At 37.2% G+C, this 20,676-nt stretch overlaps 1 protein-coding gene across 37 annotated transcripts in view; it reads right to left on the bottom strand.

Moving 5' to 3' along the window:
* Positions 1-20,676, bottom strand: part of LOC6501771 (twitchin) — a 99,669-nt gene that overhangs the window by 33,196 nt on the left and 45,797 nt on the right. For 27 of the 37 annotated variants that reach the window (XM_032455798.2, XM_044717708.1, XM_044717732.1 and 24 more), the window contains 8 exons: positions 19,598-19,745; positions 19,109-19,482; positions 18,746-18,823; positions 17,426-17,551; positions 16,645-17,344; positions 15,293-15,646; positions 2,586-4,298; positions 670-1,569 (listed from right to left, as the gene is read on the bottom strand). In XM_032455798.2, the coding sequence (XP_032311689.1) occupies positions 670-1,569; positions 2,586-4,298; positions 15,293-15,646; positions 16,645-17,344; positions 17,426-17,551; positions 18,746-18,823; positions 19,109-19,482; positions 19,598-19,745 (4,393 nt within the window). Of the gene's footprint in view, positions 1-669; positions 1,570-1,651; positions 1,728-2,074; positions 2,125-2,585; positions 4,299-15,292; positions 15,647-16,644; positions 17,345-17,425; positions 17,552-18,745; positions 18,824-19,108; positions 19,483-19,597; positions 19,746-20,676 lie in introns of those variants that run through there. The other 10 variants (XM_014903847.3, XM_014903849.3, XM_032455801.2 and 7 more) reach the window with 5 other exon arrangements.

The following is a 20,676-nucleotide window of genomic DNA, read 5'->3' as shown; positions in this document are numbered from 1 at the left end:
GGTATAAGATCTAAAATGTTAAAAATGTGTGTGTTTTTACCGTTTTTTTTTTTGAAATCGTTATATACGGTTAATTAAAAAATTGTTTACGATAACAGCACTCCAAAAATTACAATTCTGAAAATTAAACTAAATTAAATTAAATGAATGTTAAAAGATCAGGCGTGAGTGATTTTGGAAGCATATCCAAAAAAATCAACCGTTCTTTGATTATAATCAAATTATTTATAATTATAAAACAAGAAATATAATTATTTATAATAATAATTATTTCTTACATTCAAGTAAGTGATTAAAACGAAATAAGGCTCAATAAAAATTTGGTTAGAATGTTATTTGATTCTAAAATAAGTCTAAAATTATTATTGAAAAAATTATACAAAAAAATAAAAGAACTCCTACAATTTTATTAAAAATTCGAACTGTTAATATACATTTGGGGTGACTTTTTTGTTTTTTTTAAACTTATTTTACAGAGCCTAACTTAAGGCTTACACTTTTAAACAAAATAATCTTAGTATAATCTAACTATAAAGTACCATATAAGATCTAAGAGTTGTTTATTTTTTATTAAAATATTATAAAGACTGGCAAAAAAAATGTTGAAACGGAGTAATAGATTTAATTTATTAATATTTTGTTTATACTTTTATTAATATAAAGACTTACATTTTTTATACTTCACTATCTGTGGTACACTGGCATCTGATGGAGGCGATAAACCCGCTTTGTTGACGGCGATAACACGGAATTGATATTCCCCATATTCTTGTAGACCACCAACTTTAGCTTCCAACTTATCTCCAGAAACTTCAATGGCTTTTTCCCACTCTGGTTTATTTTTATCTTTCTTTTCAATAATGTATTTTTGTATGGGGGCGCCGCCATCATTATTAGGTGGCATCCACTTCAAACTCACACTCTCATTATCATGGTCTATAACTTCAGGAGCTCCTGGTTTATTTGGCTCATCGAAGGGATCCTTTGCCACAACACCCACTAAAGAAGTCAGAGGCTCGGACTCACCTTCCTCGTTAACAGCAGAAACACGAAACATGTACTCTGATCCTGGGCTTAGGCCAGTTACGTTAAAGCTTGGTGGTTCTTTCTCACCGGGTGACCTACCCACACGAATCCACTTTCCTGTTGCCGTATCCATTTTCTCGACTACATACTCTTTTATTGGAACTCCGCCATCATCATCAGGCTTTTTCCATTGCAATTTACATCCTGTCGCACTAACATCTCCAACGGCCAAAGGACCTTTGGGTGAACTGGGCTTTCCTAGTACAACTAGCTCCACTGTTTCACGGTCAATACCATTACAATTTTCCGCTTTTAAAGTGTAAAATCCACTGTCCTTACGCAGTGCATTTGTAATGGCAAAATCAGTGTGATAGTCAACGTTTTCAATTTTTATTCGGTCTCCGTTGTTTAAAGGAATATCATCCCTCCAACTCCAACATAGGGTAGGTACTGGTTCTCCGATAACATCTACAGACCATTTATGAGTACGGCCACTTTTTATAGTCACGCGCTTAAACGTTGACCGATCAATCTGCGGTTTCACTAAAAATTTATTTTAAACCATTATTAATGAATGATTTTTTTTGTATATGTTAAAATGTGAATGGAATATTAGAATACGTACATAAATTAAGCGTTGGCAATAAAGCTGATGTGTTTTCCTGTGAAATCGCATTGGGTATCATGCATGCATAAAGATATATTTAGAAGTAAAATTGTAATACATTGAAAGAATCAGCTCCGACCCTATACGACAGAGAGATATAGGGCGACGAGTTCATAAAGTTTGCCTCTCATGCATTTTCTCAAAGAGTCTATAAAAGCTACAGAGTTGAGATTTCTTCAAAAAAGATTAAATTCAGAAGGCACATTATTTCGATGGAATTGTCCATGAATTTTGCGCATCACATTTTCGATTCAACGCGAATTTTCGTAGTAAAATTCCACGATTTATATTTTTTGTATCACTGTCTAGTGTTGCATCCCTGTAACTCTTATTGGGACATCCTTAAGCAGTTGCTGGGATTTCTACTCTTGAGTGCAGAGTTGGGAGTCACACGCTCTACCCTCTCAGCCACGTAAATTTTATTAATTTGTCTGAAATTTAAAAAAACAGCAAGGCTATAATAACTTTGGCTGCGGTTGAAGTTAGCTTTTCTTTCCCGTTTTTACATTGTATATATCGGAGAGAGAGTCAGATGTGAGAAATTACACAATGTAATTTTATGTTTCAATAAAACTGTATTCTATGTTAAGCTGAGCTTAGCATAGCAATCCTTGTTTAACAACATTTAAGGTTCTTCCTAAAAACTACATATAGATATAGTATAAAGTTTCGGAATGATTTGAGAAATTTATTATTAAATTAATATATATATAATTTAATGTATTGAATAATATATTATATATAATTCGATACGATTTAAAAATATTAAGCATAAATCTGAAACAAAAATGGATTTTTATAAAAATGAATTTTTTTTTATAAAAATGTAAATATTAAGCCAAAAGCAGCACTAATTGTTTAGAGTTTGAGTGAATTGTTATCAATAACTTACGATTTTTATGCTTGCAAAGGTGGTTGTCTGTTGGCTGTGAAGGCTCAGAAGCGCCTGCTTTATTTACCGCACGTACTCTGAATTGATAAATCATTTTTTCTTTTAGGCCTTCAACAGAGCATTTAGGGGTTGGATCTTCTGTTTGTGCCACCTCGCTCCATGTGGGAGAAAATTTATCTTTCATTTCTACTACATAGTGAGTAATGGGGCGTCCGCCATCTGATGGAGGCCGATTCCACTTAAGTGACACACTTTTGTTATCATAATCATCAATAATTGGTTGACTTGGAGGACTAGGTGGATCATAGGGATTTTTAGCTAAAATAGCATCACTTGTCTCAAGTGGTTCAGATTCGCCTTCTTTGTTGATAGCTTTCACACGGAATTTGTATTTTTTGTTTGGGGTTAGTCCTTTAAAGTCAAATGAATTTTCATTCGGACCTACTTCTCCTGCAGGTATCCATCTCCCTGTTTCTTCATCCATTCGCTCCAAAGTGTATCCTGTAATTTCGCAACCGCCGTCATCTTCAGGGTGCTTCCACTTCATTTTGATGTGATTTGCCCGTATTTCATCTGGTTCTAGCGGGCCTCCGGGAGCTAAAGGTCTGTCGAGAACCACCACTTGAGCTTCAGACTCAATTGTGCCCGAGCTGTTCGAAAGTACTAATTTATATCTACCAGTGTCTTTGCGCACAGCCTTTTTAACAGTTATTGACGAGTTTCTTTCCAATTGTTCCAAGCTTATGCGCTGGTTGTCAAACTTGATATTATCATGTCCTTTTAACCATGTAGCTGTCGGCTCTGGCTCGCCATCATACTTTATGTCATATCGTATGGTTTGACCCTTTTTAACGGTAATATTTTTTAGACCATCGCCAACAAGGAATGGTTTAACAAAGCGACATTTGGCAATAATTGATTTTGTCTTATCGCTTGGTTCACCCGGACCAGCTCTGTTAACAGCACGAACTCGGAATTCATACTGCTGTCCTTCTTTAAGGCCGTCTACAGTAGCAGCTCTTGTTTGTCCATCGACCTCTTTGCTAGTAACCCAATCATTTGAAAACTTTTCTTTGTATTCCAAAATGTACGAAGTTATAAGATCCCCTCCATCATTTTCGGGTGCTTCCCACTTGAGATCCGCATGATCTTTGTCCCAGTCAATAAGATCAACAGATTGGGGCTTTCCGGGCTCATCCCAAGGATCTTTTGCAAGAATTGAGCTTTTAAATGTAGCCGGATCAGATGGACCTATCTTGTTAACAGCACGAAGACGGAATCTGTATTGCTTTTTTGGAACCAAGTCATCTATTTTCTTTACCAAAGGTTCACTAGGTAAAACCTCTACGACAGGCTCCCAGCCTTGTTTTTTGCTTATATCTTGCCGTTCAATCAAATATTTTATTATGGGAGTTCCACCATCATCAGTAGGTGGCTTAAAGTTTACTATACATGAAGTCTGGTAAACATCCGTAATATCAACATCTTGCGGTGGCTGTGGAACATCTTGACAAATAATATGTACATCCTTTGAATCTTCGCCTTGACCATTAGAAAGTTTTATTTGATATGGCCCAGATAAATCTCTTGATGGTTTTTTTATTTTAAATATTACTTTATCATCGGCAATGCATACATCCACGTCCTTTACTGGCAAAGGCTTTCCATCTTTGAACAATTTGGCCTCAACCGGAGATTGCTTAGTACCTGAAACTACATTTAAAAGAAAGAAATTAATCAAAAGTTAAACTCACAATTTTTGAGCGGAATCGCTTTCAGCTTCATCAATTCCGCTGGCCATTTTTGTGGCACACTTGACTATTGCTTACATTTCATTCTAAAAAACCTTGATTTTACTCCCCCAATAATGCAACAGCAAGGTTCTAATACAAACACCTGTAAAATTTAATCGGACATGGTGACAACCCTAAACCCTATATTTTTGCCACAAGGCTCGCCACTTTAAGGTTGATAAAATTAAATTTTCCAAAATATTTATTAGCAATTTTTTAAGTTTTTTCGTTGCAGAACCATGGACTTTCAGTTGTTTCTTCCTTTATGTCAAAAGGAAATATTTTTTTAGGTAATTGTTTTTTACTTACTTTTTTTACTAACTCTAAATCAATAAAATTTACAATTTTTCAAGTTTTTTCGTTGCAGAACCATGGACTTTCAGTTGTTTCTTCTTTTATGTCAAAAGGAAATTTTTTTTTAGGTAATTGTTTTTTACTTACTTTTTTTACTAACTCTAAATCAATAAAATTTACTTGACAACTCTACGGTTTCAATTTCTAGGCTACTTTCTAACGTGATAATTTTCCAGCATCTTATTTCAGCGGATTCGGCCCGAAGATTTTGTAAGCTGACTCCTAGGCTGCCTAGCTAAAGGCAACCGAACGACTCTTAGATTGCGGATAGCGAACGAGCCCAGGTCAGCTGTGAATAAAGTGAAGGCGAAAGTGGATAACCTTTCCCGCGGGACCCTTCTCGTAAATAAACAGAATCCTCGCCGTAGTGGGACTGATGATGCACTTATGTTACCGCCTCCTATAAGTAGCTTCCAACACTACCTTACTCCCACAACATAACCTACCAAGCCCATCCCATCCTAAAACACCATCTCACCCCGGGTCGGGCTAAGGTATTACTACACCCGTGCCGAGAGTTACCTTGGCTGAGAACCCGGTATATAAACACAGTCTTAAACGGAGCCCTCAGAGTCAATGGCGACACCCTGTTCTAAGAAGCCTTAGCCGGGTGCCGCGCAGCTACGCCGGAGTGGACTGTCCTTTTTTCGCAGCTCGTGTGAACTTCTCGGAGTTCGGAGTAAGTCCGGTCAAGAGCCGTAAATGATAATGCATATGGATTGAATCCAAATTGGCCATGCAAAACTGTCGCCATGGTGACATCCGGCCCAAGAGCCATGATGCCAACTTTAGGTACGGCAAAGGAAGAACTGCCTCCAGCAGCTAAAGACTGCAACCAGAACAAAAAAAATACTCATATGCGCAAAGAAAACCGCCGGCGAAATACTCCTTAGCAACGAGCGGGCGAAGACTGCCAAGAGCTCATAGGAGTGGCTGAACGCATCTTTAGCTGCACTCTTGCTTTATGTGTCTGGGGATGTAGCCTACATCGTCCTGGTCCAGGGACCAGGTTTAGTAGGAGAAAGGGTTTCTGGACTGGGACCAGAAACTATTGGCCTCCTAATAGGATGGACTCCAACGCTCACCCCACTTCTTTCGTTCAATAATTTGAAACTGGTCAAAATATTCTGTACTCTTCTTAGACAGCATCACACCACTGCCCCCGACTATTCTAAAACCATAGAAAGTCTCAATCATCTGGTGCGAGAATTTCCGCTAGACTGCAAAAATGTCTTCAGATGGCATGCCCGAAAAACCAACAAAAAATAAAGTCGACAGAGCTAACAAGACAGAGCTCTAAAGGGCGAAAGGTAAGCCTCCTCTGGAGGCGACTACACCTCTAACCTCTGGAACGACTACAAGGGTTTCTTGGTAAAATGCAAAAAGCTTTCCGAAAAGCTAAGCGTTCTTAATAAAACGCCTTGTACTCGGACACACAGGGTGCTCCCTTATTAGCAGGGTGCTCCTTTATTAGGATTATTTATATTGTTTTCAAAATCTAGCCCAAAAAAATTTTTAAGAACCCAAACTGAATAAAAATACATAATTTATAGAAATCGCTTGATTTTCCTCAAAGTTATTCCATGTTTACGTACCGACATAAAAGATGGAGCACCCTATAGATAGCCCAGCATCGGGACCAGTACAAACGAGGAATTCCTAGATATGTTACTGGAATTCTATTTTACATATAACTACCCAGGTACAGACGAGAAGCTCGTAACAAGCGTCACGCCCACGATTTTTTACGCTATAAGTAGCTTTAAGCCCTATAAATCAGCTGGTCCATACGATATCATACCCGCACAAATGCAACACGCAGACGAAATCGCTTTAAACTGGTTCTCTCATATTTTTAAAATGTTTCTCTCTCCAGGAAAATACCACATCTGTGGTTCAGGTCACGGATCGTTATCATACCTAAAGCGGGCAAGCTGTCACATACAGCACCTAAAGATTTTAGGCAAATCTACAGATTCGCTTATTTCCAAAATAGAGAAAGCAATATAACAAAAAAAATATGCCGGCCTTTTTAGACATAGAAGGAGCCTACAACAATGTGGTTCCAAATACCATTACCATTTTGTCGCTTTTACAACTCTTGGAGTAGACAGCCACTTAGTAAGACTCATTGATTATTCTGTAAGAGAGTCCTGCTTACTTGCAGTGACGTAGGCGCCATACTAATGTATGCCTAACAAGAAAGGAAAGCTAACTTCGGGCGGAGCCGAAGTTGATATACCCTTGCAGTTGAGTCGCTGTCCGCTAGGTGGCGCCACGTATCTTTTATTATTAGATATATAGCGGATCGTATATAGTCGGCCGATCCTTATGAAATTAGGCATATTGAATTATTTTGCCCAAAGAGGAATCTGTACCAAGTCCCATCTTTCTAACTTAAAAAACACCAAAGTTATGCCAATTCCGATCGTTCTATGACAGATATAGGATATAGTCGGCCGATCCTTATTTTGTACATTTTGGCCAAATATAACATGGTTGGAAAGTCCCAACCCTCTAACTTAAAAAACACCAAAGTTATGGTGATTTGACCATAAGATATTTTGGTCAAATATAACATGTGTGGAAAGTCCCAACCCTCTAACTTAAAAAACACCAAAGTTATGGCATTTCCGATCAATCAGTTATATGGCAGCTATAGGATATAGTCGACCGATCCCGGCCGTTCCGACTTATATACTCTGTGCTCTAAAACTGAGAGACTAGTTTGCGTAGAAACCGACAGACAGACAGACAGACAGACAGACGGACAGACAGACAGACGGACAGACGGACATGCTCATATCGACTCAGGAGGTGATCCTGATCAAGAATATATATACTTTATAGGGTCGGAGATGTCTCTTTCACTGCGTTGCACACTTTTGACCAAAATTATAATACCATCTGCAAGGGTATAAAAAAACGAAAGTTCTAAAATAAAATTAATTGTGTTGCAAGATTTTGGATCTTGCATAAAACTCTAAATAAACAACGAAGCAGTGAGAAAGGGAGCTGCAGGGACAACCCTCGCCCCCCTCCGCGGGAATAGTACAAGTAAAGGGAGCTGTAGGGTAACCCTCGCCCCCCTCCGTGGGAATAAACAAACTGAAGCGGAGGAAAGCCGACGGCAGCTTTGCAGAAAACTTTGAAAAATAAATATAAGAAAATGTAAGTAGGCTGTTTGTGTCGTGCAAAATAAATAATATAGAAAAGAAAATTTAAAAAAAAAAAGAAAGAAAAAAATCAATAAAAAAGATTCGCTAGGTCTGTAGTGACTACATTATTAAAAAACAAGAAAGGAAAGCTAACTTCGGGCGGAGCCGAAGTTTATATACCCTTGCAGTTGAGTCGCAGTCCGCTAGGTGGCGCCACGCATCTTATATTATTAGATATATAGCGGATCGTATATAGTTGGCCGATCCTTATGAAACTTGGCAAATCGAATAATTTTGCCAAAAGAGGAATCCATTGAAACTCCCATCCTTCTAACTTGAAAAACAACGAAGTTATAGCATTTCCGATCAATCAGTTATATGGCAGCTATAGGATATAGTTGGCCGATCCTTATGAAATTCGACAAATCAGATTGTTTTTCCCAAAATAGAATCTCTGCCAAATCCCATCTTTCTAACTTAAAAGACACCAAAGTTATGCCAATTTCGATCGTTCTATGACAGCTATAGGATATAGTCGGCCGATCCTTACAAAATTTTGTACATAAGATATTTTGGTCAAATATAACATGTGTGGAAACTCCCAACCCTCTAACTTAAAAAACACCAAAGTTATGGCATTTCCGATCAATCAGTTATATGGCAGCTATAGGATATAGTCGACCGATCCCGGCCGTTCCGACTTATATACTGCCTGCAAAGAAAAGAAGAGTGTGTGCAAAGTTTCAACTCGATAGCTTTAAAACTGAGAGACTAGTTTGCGTAGAAACAGACAGACGGACGGACGGACCGACGGACAGACGGACATGCTCATATCGACTCAGGAGGTGATCCTGATCAAGAATATATATACTTTATAGGGTCGGAGAGGTCTCCTTCACTGCGTTGCACACTTTTGACCAAAATTATAATACCCTCTGCAAGGGTATAAAAAAGAAAGAGAAAATATTTAAATTTCTTTTTTTTCTCCGTTTCCTAAAAAAATTAAAACTTGTTAAACATATCGTTTTAGAGAAATAAAAAATAAAAAATGAATACAATAAGAAAATACAAGATTTAAAAAAAAATATCATTTCCCTTTTTCTGAAACCTGAGTATGAAAAAATAAATTTTTCTCTGAAATTCGAGTACGAATAAAAACATTTGCGCAACATTTGTACTATTCATAAAAAGTACACTGGGAAATATTTTTCTTAGTAAAATATTACAATTTTTTTTAACAAAATAATACAAATTTATATAAAAAAAACCGCAGCAATTTTTATTATGTCCGCGGGAAACTACGTGTCGTCGAACGAAGAAAAAATAGAGGATGACCTAGACGCGGAGGACTCTATTCATTTTTTAGGGTAAAGTCCCTACTCCCGTACATTACACGTACGCTGGCAGAAAGGGAAATAAAGCTTTTAATCGATACAGGAACCTCAAAAAATTATATTACTCCATTCCCGGGGCTAAAAGGCGTCGTGGCTGTGGACACCCCTTTTAACGTAAAGTCAATTCACGGCTTTACAAAAATCGAGAAGAAATGTTTTGCTTCCATATTCAATGTTAAATCACCATTTTTCATTCTCAAAGTCCTGAAGGACTTTGACGGTATTATCGGTCTCGATTTGCTTAAACAAGTGAATGCGAAACTCGATTTTACTGCAAATACTTTCCACACTAATAACACGGTGCGACAGTGAAAAAACACTTGTGAAACGAGATAGTGTAGGTTGTTAATCTGGTCGAAGGGAACTCAAAAATATTTTTTTTATATTTTTGGAACCCTCCAATTTTTATTTATTTAAAAAAAACCGTTTTTCGGGACTTTTTTGCGCTTAAAAATTCCTGAACGCGTTTTTTTCAACCGATTTCAAAATTTTTGCTGTTTTTCAATAGTTAAATGTTGTAGCTTTTGAAAAAAAAATATATCTTCGATTTTGTTGAACAAAAAGGACAAAATTTTTACACCTGAAACTGAAGTTTTCGACTTTTATTTGTGTTTTTTGGATTTTGATGCCAGTTTTTCGGTACAACTTACAAAAATTCGGCCATTTTTGATACATATCAATGTTGTCTAATTCATTATGAATAAAACGAGATAAATTTCATCAAAAAATAATGAAAATTGGTGAAGTTATAACGCTTTTCCTAAAAAGAGTTAATTCAACCTAGCGTGCGCTCCGGAGTACCTGTGTGTATAAGACAGAAATATGCTCTTCTTCTTATAGTGCTCCCATGGTTTTATTGACTTTTTTTGGGAATTTTTATTATCTTTTAATGAAATTTGTCTCGTTTTATTCAGTATTAATGAGACAATATTAATATGTGGCATAAATGACAGAATTTTTGTCAGAGGAAAGCAATATACTCTTATTTTTATACACATTGTTTCTCCGAAGCGCTCGCTAGGTTGAGTTGACTTTTTTTGGGAAAAGCGTTATAACTTCACCAATTTTCATTATTTTTTGATGAAATTTGTCATGTTTTATTCATAATGAATTAGACAACATTAATATGTATCAAAAATGGCCGAATTTTTGTAAGTTGTACCGAAAAACTGGCATCAAAATCCAAAAAACACAAATAAAAGTCGAAAACTTCAGTTTCAGGTGTAAAAATTTTGTCCTTTTTGTTCAACAAAATCGAAGATATATTTTTTTTTCAAAAGCTACAACATTTAACTATTGAAAAACAGCAAAAATTTTGAAATCGGTTGAAAAAAACGCGTTCAGGAATTTTTAAGCGCAAAAAAGTCCCGAAAAACGGTTTTTTTTAAATAAATAAGAATTGGAGGGTTCCAAAAATATAAAAAAAATATTTTTGAGTTCTCTTCGACCAGATTAACAACCTACACTATCTCGTTTCCCAAGTGTATTTTGTTTTTTTTTTTTTGTCGCACAGTGTAATGGATCCGAAAGAATCCAGTTCGCTAAGGCAGAAAATGTCAACTTGATCAAAATAGATGACGAGGACGTCCCCCCGCAGTAAAAACTGCCTTTGACAAAATGATAGGGGAAAATTACAAAGCCTTCGCTGATCCAGACGAAGCACTTCCTTTCAAAGTAAATACTGTTGATACAATTAAAACAGATGGGGGAACCGGTGTACTCAAAGTCGTACCCGCACCCCATGGGTGTAACTGAGTTCGTCAACGCAGAGGTTAAACAACTTCTAGCGGACGGCGTAATAAGGGCATCCAAGTCTCCTTATAATAACCCAACGTGGGTTGTTAACAAAAAAAAAACCGACCAGAACAGGACAAAACTTACCAAGTGGGTGATAAGGTTTTCCTGAAAGCAAACAAAGGCCTGGGGAATAAGCTTTCATCACTGTGCTCAGATAAGATTATTGATGCAGACCTGGGGACCACGGTCCTTATTAAAGGGAGGGTGGTCCACAAGGACAATCTACGTTAATCATCCTCACAAGATTTCGACCTACCACTTTATTCCTTCTCGGGTACAGAAATATTTCTTAATTTTCATACTAACGGCTGTTAAGACGGACGCGACATTTAAACTAAACGATTACACGAACGCGGACTATATCCCGATAGAAGACAATGACATTGTTATCTGGGAAAATTACGGATACCTACAGCACGCAACGAACATGACGACCTACGAGGACTACGCAGACCAGACAGAAGCAATGACGAAGACGTTCACAGACGACCACAGAACACCAGTTATAGCAACGGACCTTAGACATATTCGCAAGTTGGTGACCACTCTAAAGTTCCACCACAGGGCTTCTAGAAGTATCAATCTGATTGGTACAGCTCTTAAGGTTATTGCAGGTACGCCTGACTTTAATGATTGGGAGCAGGTAAGATTTAATCAGGACAGGTTAATGAGGGAAGATGAAGGTCAGACAGAATTAAATATAAAATTTCAAAAACGTCTAAATGAGCTCGCTAACGCAATGAATCAGATTCAGAAATACAAAACAAATAAAGAAACACACTTGTTGGAAATCATTTTAGCCAAGAATAGAATCATCATTACAGACCTAGAAAACATCCTTATGGGCCTAACCCTAGCAAAATTAAATATTGTAAGCCCAGCTATTCTAGATGGTGCCGATGTAAGCGAATTACAGCGAAGCGAAACAGCCTATTAATATTAGTTTGGTAGAAATATTAGAAGTATCTAGCATAAGTGTTTTTCAAAATTTTGACATTCTGCACTTTCTCATTAAATTTCCTAATCCTAAGCTCGTATGTAAGAAAATAACAATCTACCCGGTTCAACGCCATAATAGAATCCTGAACTTCGAGAGCGGGAATTTAGTTGCCGAATGCCCAACACGAAACCTCAATATCGGCGACTGCAAGACAACGGTAGGTGCCGCCTTCTGCAAGGAACTGAAGAACAGCACATGTGCCCAACAGATAGTCTCTGGGGCCACCGCGCACTGCTCCACGCTCCCAGGTCATCTAGATCCAATCACCATTGTGGACCACGGAAACCCCATCATCAACGATACGATGCTAACGTAACGGTGACTGATGACCAAGGCCGGGAACAAAAGGTGTCCGGAACCTACCTGTTAGCGTACTCCAACAAGGTGGCGCTCAACGGAACCTGGTTCATAAACCATCTGGGCAGCTCACTGAAAAAACCTGCCGTGTCGGCTATGACAATAATAAACGTCGCAGCTCACTACAACCGGCTCAGCCTCCCGTTTCTTCATGAGCTAAGCCTAAGCCAATCGCCGCAGGAAATCGAGGGCCGACGACGATGTAGAACGAGTGGATCATCGGGACGACGACCATTTAAAGGAGGGAGGAGTTAACACGCGCTGGCAGAATTTAGGAAAAATGCCAAATTGCACACCGGATCCGGTGGCCCGCACGCGTAACGAAAGAGGTGCTGACCACGCATTATAAGGGCAACTGTCCGCGGACCGGCTCGGGCACTTGCGCAACAAGTGATCGTTGCTGGCCGGATACGGAATGCTGACACTGAAACTGGGCATCTGCGCCGCTGCCCAACGAGGGCTTCGAAGTACAGCCCGGGTAGTATTATAATTTAGTCTTAAGTAGAACTCCGCAGCCTTTATCCGCAGTCTAAGAATATGCTCGGCATATATGGGTCATGACCACTTAGGACCTCCACCGCACTCGCTACTCAGGCGGCTTGTGGAAGACAGCGAAAGAAAGGAAATCGACCTAATAATAGGATGCGATGCCAACGCTCATCACAATCAGTGGGGAAGCACTGACACAAACGAGAGGGGTGAGTCAATCTTCGATTTTATCCTCAGCTCTAAGCTTCTAGTTGGTAACAAAGGTTCAGAACCCACCTTCGTCGTCAAGAACAGAAGGGAGGTCCTTGATGTCACATTAATCTCGCACTCCCTGGCTGATGCAATCACCAGCTGGAGAGTCCTAGACAAACACTCCTTTTCAGATCACCGCTACATTGAGATTGAGCCGTAAATTTTGAAAACTTCACCAAGCAAGCAGTTCGAAATCCTAGGAAGGCAATCTGGGAGCTCTATAAAAAGATACTAGATAGATCCTTAGGTGAACCACCTTCAGAGATTATCGAGACTTACGAGGGGCTCAACACCATGGTAGATAAGCTTACTGCGACAAGCCCGCCCCAAGAAAAGAATAGGTAGCAACAGATCGAGGATGCCTCCATGGTGGACCTCGTCGTTAGCCCCCTACAAAAGAAATGCTCATAGGGCTTTTAACCACGCGCACCGTACCAACACAGACGAGGCGTGGGAAGCCTACAAAGCTGAACTTAGGCAATATAACAAAGAATTGCGCAAGGCAAAGAGGGTAGCCTGGGCCAATTTCTGCACCAACATCCAGGAGACATCAGAGACCGCCCGCCTAAGAAAGATTCTCTCTACTACAGCCCCCATCGCAGGCTACATTAAGAACACGGAGGGGCGCTGGACAACCTCAAGCCAGGAATCCCTGGAGACCCTTATCAACGCACACTTTCCGGGTTGCTCATCGAAAGGAGCAACCCAGGTGATGCATAGCCAGTGTCACCAGGGCCCACTCAACTACCTACTTAGTGACAGAAATCTTAAATGGGCAATAGACAGTTTTAAACCCTTCAAATCTCCGGGACCGGACGGTATTCTACCGGCCCAGTTATCCAGAGCCGGCATTAACCTAAGGAAATGGATTAAGAAAATCTTCAGCACAGTCTTCACTACTGGTATGATACCAAAGGCGTGGCTGTGCACGAAGGTTGTATTCATACCCAAGGCGGGGAAACCATCCCACTGCACCCCCAAGGACTTCAGACCTATAAGTCTGTCTTCCTTCCTCCTTAAGACTATGGAAAGACTCTTTAGTCTCCATCTACAACTAAACATTAACCCAAATGACATCTCATGCTCTCAGCATGCTTACAAAAGGGCCGATCAACGGAAACAGCCCTGCACGATATCACTATGATCGCCGAACGAGCGATCAACTCTAAGGAATACGCACTTGTGGCTTTTCTAGACATAGAAGGTGCCTTCAACAACATCTTGCCGTGCTCAATAATCGACGCACTGACGGGATTTGGAATAGACAACCGATCATTGCGTACGCGGACGATGTTGCTATTGCCTTCGTAAGGAAATTCCCACAGACGCTATGCGACCTAATGACAGGGAAGCTCGAAGTTCTGTTGGCCTGGGCGCAAAACAACGGGCTGGGAGTCAATCCGTTCAAGACAGAGCTCGTGCTGTTTACCAGGAAGTACAAAATACCTAACCTAAGACTTCCGAAGCTCCTAGGAGAAACACTAGTTCTTAGTGATAGTGCGAAGTACCTAGGTATCACACTAGACAGGAAACTGGACTGGAAGCTGAACACCGCTGATAGGACTAAGAAAGCGGCAATAGCACTCTATGCCTGCCGCAAGGCGGTAGGCCTGAAATGGGGAATGTCCCCCAAGATGGTCAGATGGTTATACACAGCGATCATCAGACCAATCTTATTCTATGGTGTTGTAGTCTGGTGGCCCGCCCTGGACAAGGCAGTCTACGCACTACGCCTAGTGATGCCAGTGGAACTGATGGGGCTAAAGACAGCCACTCTGGCCGCAATAAGACTGCGAGAGGTAGCATCTCGGTGAAACCCTTGCTCCAGCGGCAGCACAAGGAGCACTAGCGGCTCAAGTGGAAGCGAGGGGGTCTTCTATGTCCCCCTAATCACCGCCCTACCCTAACCTAACCTAAGGGTGGGCGAATTACTAGTCCAGGAGATTCATATGCACGGGAAAAAAGGCTCCCCAAATACGGTAATACAATGCTGGTAACAATACACTAAAAACAAAAAAACTGTAAGTCATGAGGAATAAAATAAAATTAATTATAAGAGGAAAAAAAATTAAATTATTTAAAAAGATTTGTTTTAATATCAAAATTATCTTACCTTTAAATGGTACTTCTATAACTACCGGAGCAGAAATAGGACCAGTAAATTCATCAGGGCAATCAATGTTTGGTCTGCTTTCTCCTTTACGGACGGACAGATGGCACTTTGATGTTATCTGACCAGATTCGCACTCAATTTCACCTTCATCAGACATTTCAAGGTTGTTAAAAATTATTTGATGCTTTCCGCCACCGAGGTTTTTTATCTCAATTCGTTCATTTGGCACTATGGGGTCTCCGTTGAACTTCCAATTGCAAGGCGCTGTCTGATCCTGCAGTTCTATGTCCAGGACAAGTTTCTCCCTTTCAACTGCATCTGTGTCTTTCAGTTTTTTGTTAAAACGGTTTTGATCTAAATTTATTATAAAAATTAATTAATCATTTTCAAACATAAAATTTTCAATTATCCCCTTTTGTATTCCACAATTTGTTATTAAAACAAGAAAGTAAAGCTAACTTCGGCGGCGCCGATGTTTATATACCCTTGCAGTTAGGTAGCAGCTTTTACTATTATATGTTATATATATCGGATCGTATATAGCTGACCGATCCTTATAAGAATTTCATCATCAAATCAATATTCTAATAAAAATATTGGAAACAGCCCCAAGCATATTTAAACATAGCAAGGTTGTGATATTTCTGATCGTTCAGTTATATGGCAGCTATAGGATATAGTCGGCCGATCCTTATGAAATTTGGCAAATCAGATTATTTTGCCCAAAATGGAATCTGTATTAAGTCCCAGCTTTCTAGTTTAAAACTTTTAAACTAACTTTTAACAAGTAAAGTTAACCTTTACTTGGCGGATTTTTTATCAATATTTTTTTTCAATAGGTTGACGTGTCGAGCTCAAAATCCGAATGCAGAACTTTGCACAAATATCAACTTTCTATTAAACGCATGATTTGGTCTTCTTTAAAACCCGAACGGGACCATAGATTAAAAGCAGATAAGAAATAAATGCATAGAAACACATGTCAAAGCATACGACAAAAAATCTGTATACTCGAAAATAAATATAGTTATTCGAATAACCGTTATATCAAAAATAAGTTTTGCACAAATATCAAGTTTACTGAGGTATGGCAGTTATAAAATAAAGCCGAGAAAGGTAAGAAAGGAAAAGAAGGATGTGTTTTCGTAGAGAATAGTTTTCGTAGAAACCGACAGGCAGACGGACAGACGAACATGCTTATATGCTTTTATCGACTCAGGAGGTGATCCTAATCAAGAATATATATATTACAATTTATAGGGTCGGAGATGTCTCCTTCACTGCGTTTGATACTTTTGACCAAAAAGATAATACCCTCTGAAAGGGTATAAAAATAAGAAATAAAAACTTACAGTTAATAATTATTTCAGCCTCAGTTTTATCCGCGTTTGTTGTACATTTAAAACGACCAGCATCAGTAACCTTACAGTCTTTAATTACTAACTTGCGCTTTCGTCCATCTTTTATAATTTGTATTCGCTTATCAGCTTTAATTTCTTCATCATTTCGGAACCATTGAACTTCGCCTCGAGCATCATCGATTTCACAGGCAAGCGTCACTGTATCCTTTTCCACGCACTGCTGAGATTTCAAAACTTTGACAAACTTATACGGGTACTCCACAACCCTTAGATTACATTCAGTCTTATCTGATTGCTTATCTAACTGACATCTATATAATCCGGAGTCCTCTATTAAAGATTCTTTTATAATAAGTTTAAGGTTTCCATTAATGTCTTTGGATATTAGATAGCGCGGATCATCAGACTCAATTTTTGTATTATCTTTAAACCAGTGCACATTAGCCATGCTACTACTGACAGCGCACTCAAGGGTAGTTTCATGTTCTGTGAATCCTTCCAGCTTCTTTTTCAATGTTTTAGTAAATGTGTATGTTGGATCGGCTTCTTCGACATTCAAAAATGCTGTACTTGATACCCCACCGATTTCAATGGTATATTTTCCAGTGTCTTCTACTTTCGGTGTCATAATTATCAGTTGGTACGTGTCGTTTTCCTGTTTGAACTTAAACTTGCTGCCAGTAAACACTTCCTATAATTTATGCAATGAGTTATTTATTTATTTTTGTTAAAAACTATACTTTAGTTCAATTAAAAATATAAGTTTACTCACATCCTTACGAAATAGCCATTTAGGTTTACAGTTTGGTTTACTGAATCTGGCTTCAAAAATAACTTTTTTATCCTTTCCTTCTTTTGCAAACTGATCGATGAGTGGGCTAAGGAATGACTCAACCTTCTGTGCTCAGAGGTTGAATAGTTGTTGCGTTGTCAAAAATGGGTAAAGTAATATAAATTTGATATACGATTGCAAAGTAAATTATTTATACTCATAAACTTTTATAACATGCTTGCAATATTTAAAATAGTTTACACATTTTTTAAAGTGCTTTATGCTAAATAAAACAAATATTGTTTTGATAAAATTCTCTTGAATAAAAAAAAAAACAAAAAAAAAAACAAAACAAAAAAATATTTCGTTTCCAATACTGTAAAAATTATTTAGTAATATTATTTATATTATATATAGTACTATATTGTAAAAAAATAATTTAATCATTTAAACCAAAAGAAAATCGGGATCAACTTTATGATGTACTTTCCGTTTTTAAAAATTCTCTTAAGAATCAAAACAAACTTTAAAATAGATGGAAATGTTTTTGTTTAAATGTTTTTTAATATAAAGCTTTGATATAAATATGATTGTATAAATACAATGATAGGACAAAAAAAATTATGGTAAAAAATGTTATGTTTCCTCACAGCAATAACTTTATGGCTGTCCATATTAAAAAACACAAAAATAACTACAAAAGCATTTCGTTAAAAATTATAATATTTAAAAACTCTCAAAAACTTATCGTATATCGAATTTTAAGAATAGAGCTTTCTGCTTATTTGTGTGCAATATATAAATATTTTTTTTAAATATGTCTTACACAAATAAATAAACTGAAAAATATACTGAAAAAATGAAAAATATTTGATAGAAAACAAGAAAGATAAAAGTAACTTTAAATTTTAACTCCAAATTGTACAAATATATGAGGCTTATTTATCATTTTTTTAAATAAATTTTAATTGTAAATTGTAAACTTTTTTTTAATTAAATCAAATTTATTTTTCTTAAATTTCCATATTATTGATTCGGGTAAAACTTTCAAAATATGTAAGTATGCACAATAAATGGTTGAAGCCCAGAAAATAAACAATACAGATGCAAAGTATTAAAAAGAATGTTGTGGAATAACACATTGTTTAAGAAACAAAAAAAACAATTCTAGTCAACAAATACCCAAAGCGCCATTAGTGTGAATAAAAAATTAATCAAAAAACAATAAAATCTATTCCCACTGAAAAATTTAAAAGAATAAGACGATCAATACATTTAATAAATGAAATTGTTCTTTTTTAGTATGAGGGAAGAGCGCACCTCGTCACGCCGAAACGGATGAAGCGTCGGCCAGTCTGGTATCAACTCGGCTAATGATGGTCTACGAGATCCTGAGCCCTATATTTCAGTGGTAATCATATTATTTGTTTCATTGGAAAATTACTGAATCTATAAGTGTCTAAAATACCTGTATAGGATATTTTGATAGAAATACTACAACCCAATAATAGGCTCAAATTAAAATAAAGCTGCTTTAAACATTATGCTGCTATATTAATTTAGCTTTATATGTTATAACCCAATGACATTTTATCAATAAAAAGGCTTTATAATACTGATTCAACATGACATTCCACATCTGAAATTTTTAACATCTGCTCCCATTTATCATCAGGTTCTTACCCTTTCAACTTTTTTAAGGGCCGGTAATGGTTTTTCAGTTTCTTTAAGATCCCCCCAATTAGGGTCCTGCTCATCTTTGTCCCATTTTTGATAACGACGTTTTTTGAGCATGGCTCGGAAATCCATGCCACTTGAATCCGATACATATAATTGCATTTCCGCTGAATCTTCGCCATGAATGTTTGACACAACAATCTTGTACTTTCCCTCGTCATTGGGTTTGCACTTACGCATACACAATGTGATTGTGTTTGTTTGTCCATCTGTAAGGAACTTATAACGACCGCCCTCGAGAATTTCACTTACTCCCTTGTAGAACTTGAATGTGGGTGCTGGACTGCCTTCGACACCAACCGTAAGATAAGCGGTCGAGTCTAGAAAACAAACACAAGCATGCGGGTATTATTAGAGACACTTTGGTTAGTCAAATTCTTTGAATTGAAAAAATATGGCCAGTGTTTCAAAAACAGGTGAAAAATATGTTTTTACCTTCTACAACAGAGTAGGACTCTTGGACATCAACAATTGAGGGAGGGCCACCATCACCGACATCGCGTAATGGTGTAGATGGTTTATTTATAAGATCTTCCAAATCTTGTACACTAGGACGGCGCACATCGATTGAGGGTCTTCTCCGCTATTGATCGAACACATAACATACATGTGATGATAGGGATGAAAGAGCATAAATACGTATAGATATGTGAGGTTAACAAGAGAAACATTAAAAATTCATGTTCATATTTTCAATCAGAATGCAACAAAGTCTGTATAAACTTTTATACTCCATTTTGCAAATTGAGCATATTTTTTATGACAAAAATTACAAATTTTTTACTATTTACAATACTTAAACAGTTCGCTTTGTTTTTGCAAAATAGAGAAACTTTTTTTTATGTTAATGAGTTCTTTACTTTATAAAATGCATACAAGAAATATTCAAAATGCATTTGCTACATTTCAATGTAACATAAGGTAGATACATATATAACATTTTCGAAGGATCATTAGTAACTACAAAAGTAATCTACACTTTATAATTAGATGTTAAATTATTTTGTTCTACGGAAAATAACAGTTTAAGAATAAATGAAATCTAATGAAACAAGAAAAAACGGTTATGGTCTAGTTTCCCTTCTACACCACCCTTTCATTCTATAAAAATAATTTTAAATTGAAAAAACCTTGAAAAAAAAATCATTTCGAAACAAACTAAAAATAACTAGTTGGGACAAATATCTACACATTTTTACAGTTTTCATAGGTAGACATTTTTAGAACCTAAATTAAATGACCTACTCTAATCTACTTAGCTATTATTATAATAAGATTATAATTTAGTTTTCTAATATGGGCTTTAAAGTAATTATAAAAGCTGATCTTGACCTAAAATAAGGATTGATTTCCATAATTTCAATTCCACAAATTCAGAAATTCGATTTCATAATTTCCACAAATTCGATAAATAGGGTTGTTGAAAAGGTCCACTATTTCAATATTTTTAATTTTACATATAATCCTTTAAAAAAAACTTTATAAAGAAAATGTAGCTGCAAGAATATTTTAAT

This window comes from Drosophila ananassae (genome assembly GCF_017639315.1).
Source record: "Drosophila ananassae strain 14024-0371.13 chromosome 4 unlocalized genomic scaffold, ASM1763931v2 tig00000061, whole genome shotgun sequence".
Lineage (NCBI taxonomy): Eukaryota > Metazoa > Arthropoda > Insecta > Diptera > Drosophilidae > Drosophila > Drosophila ananassae.
The sequence above is the reverse complement of the archived record's forward strand: the minus strand, read 5'-3'. Positions and strand labels throughout refer to the sequence as shown.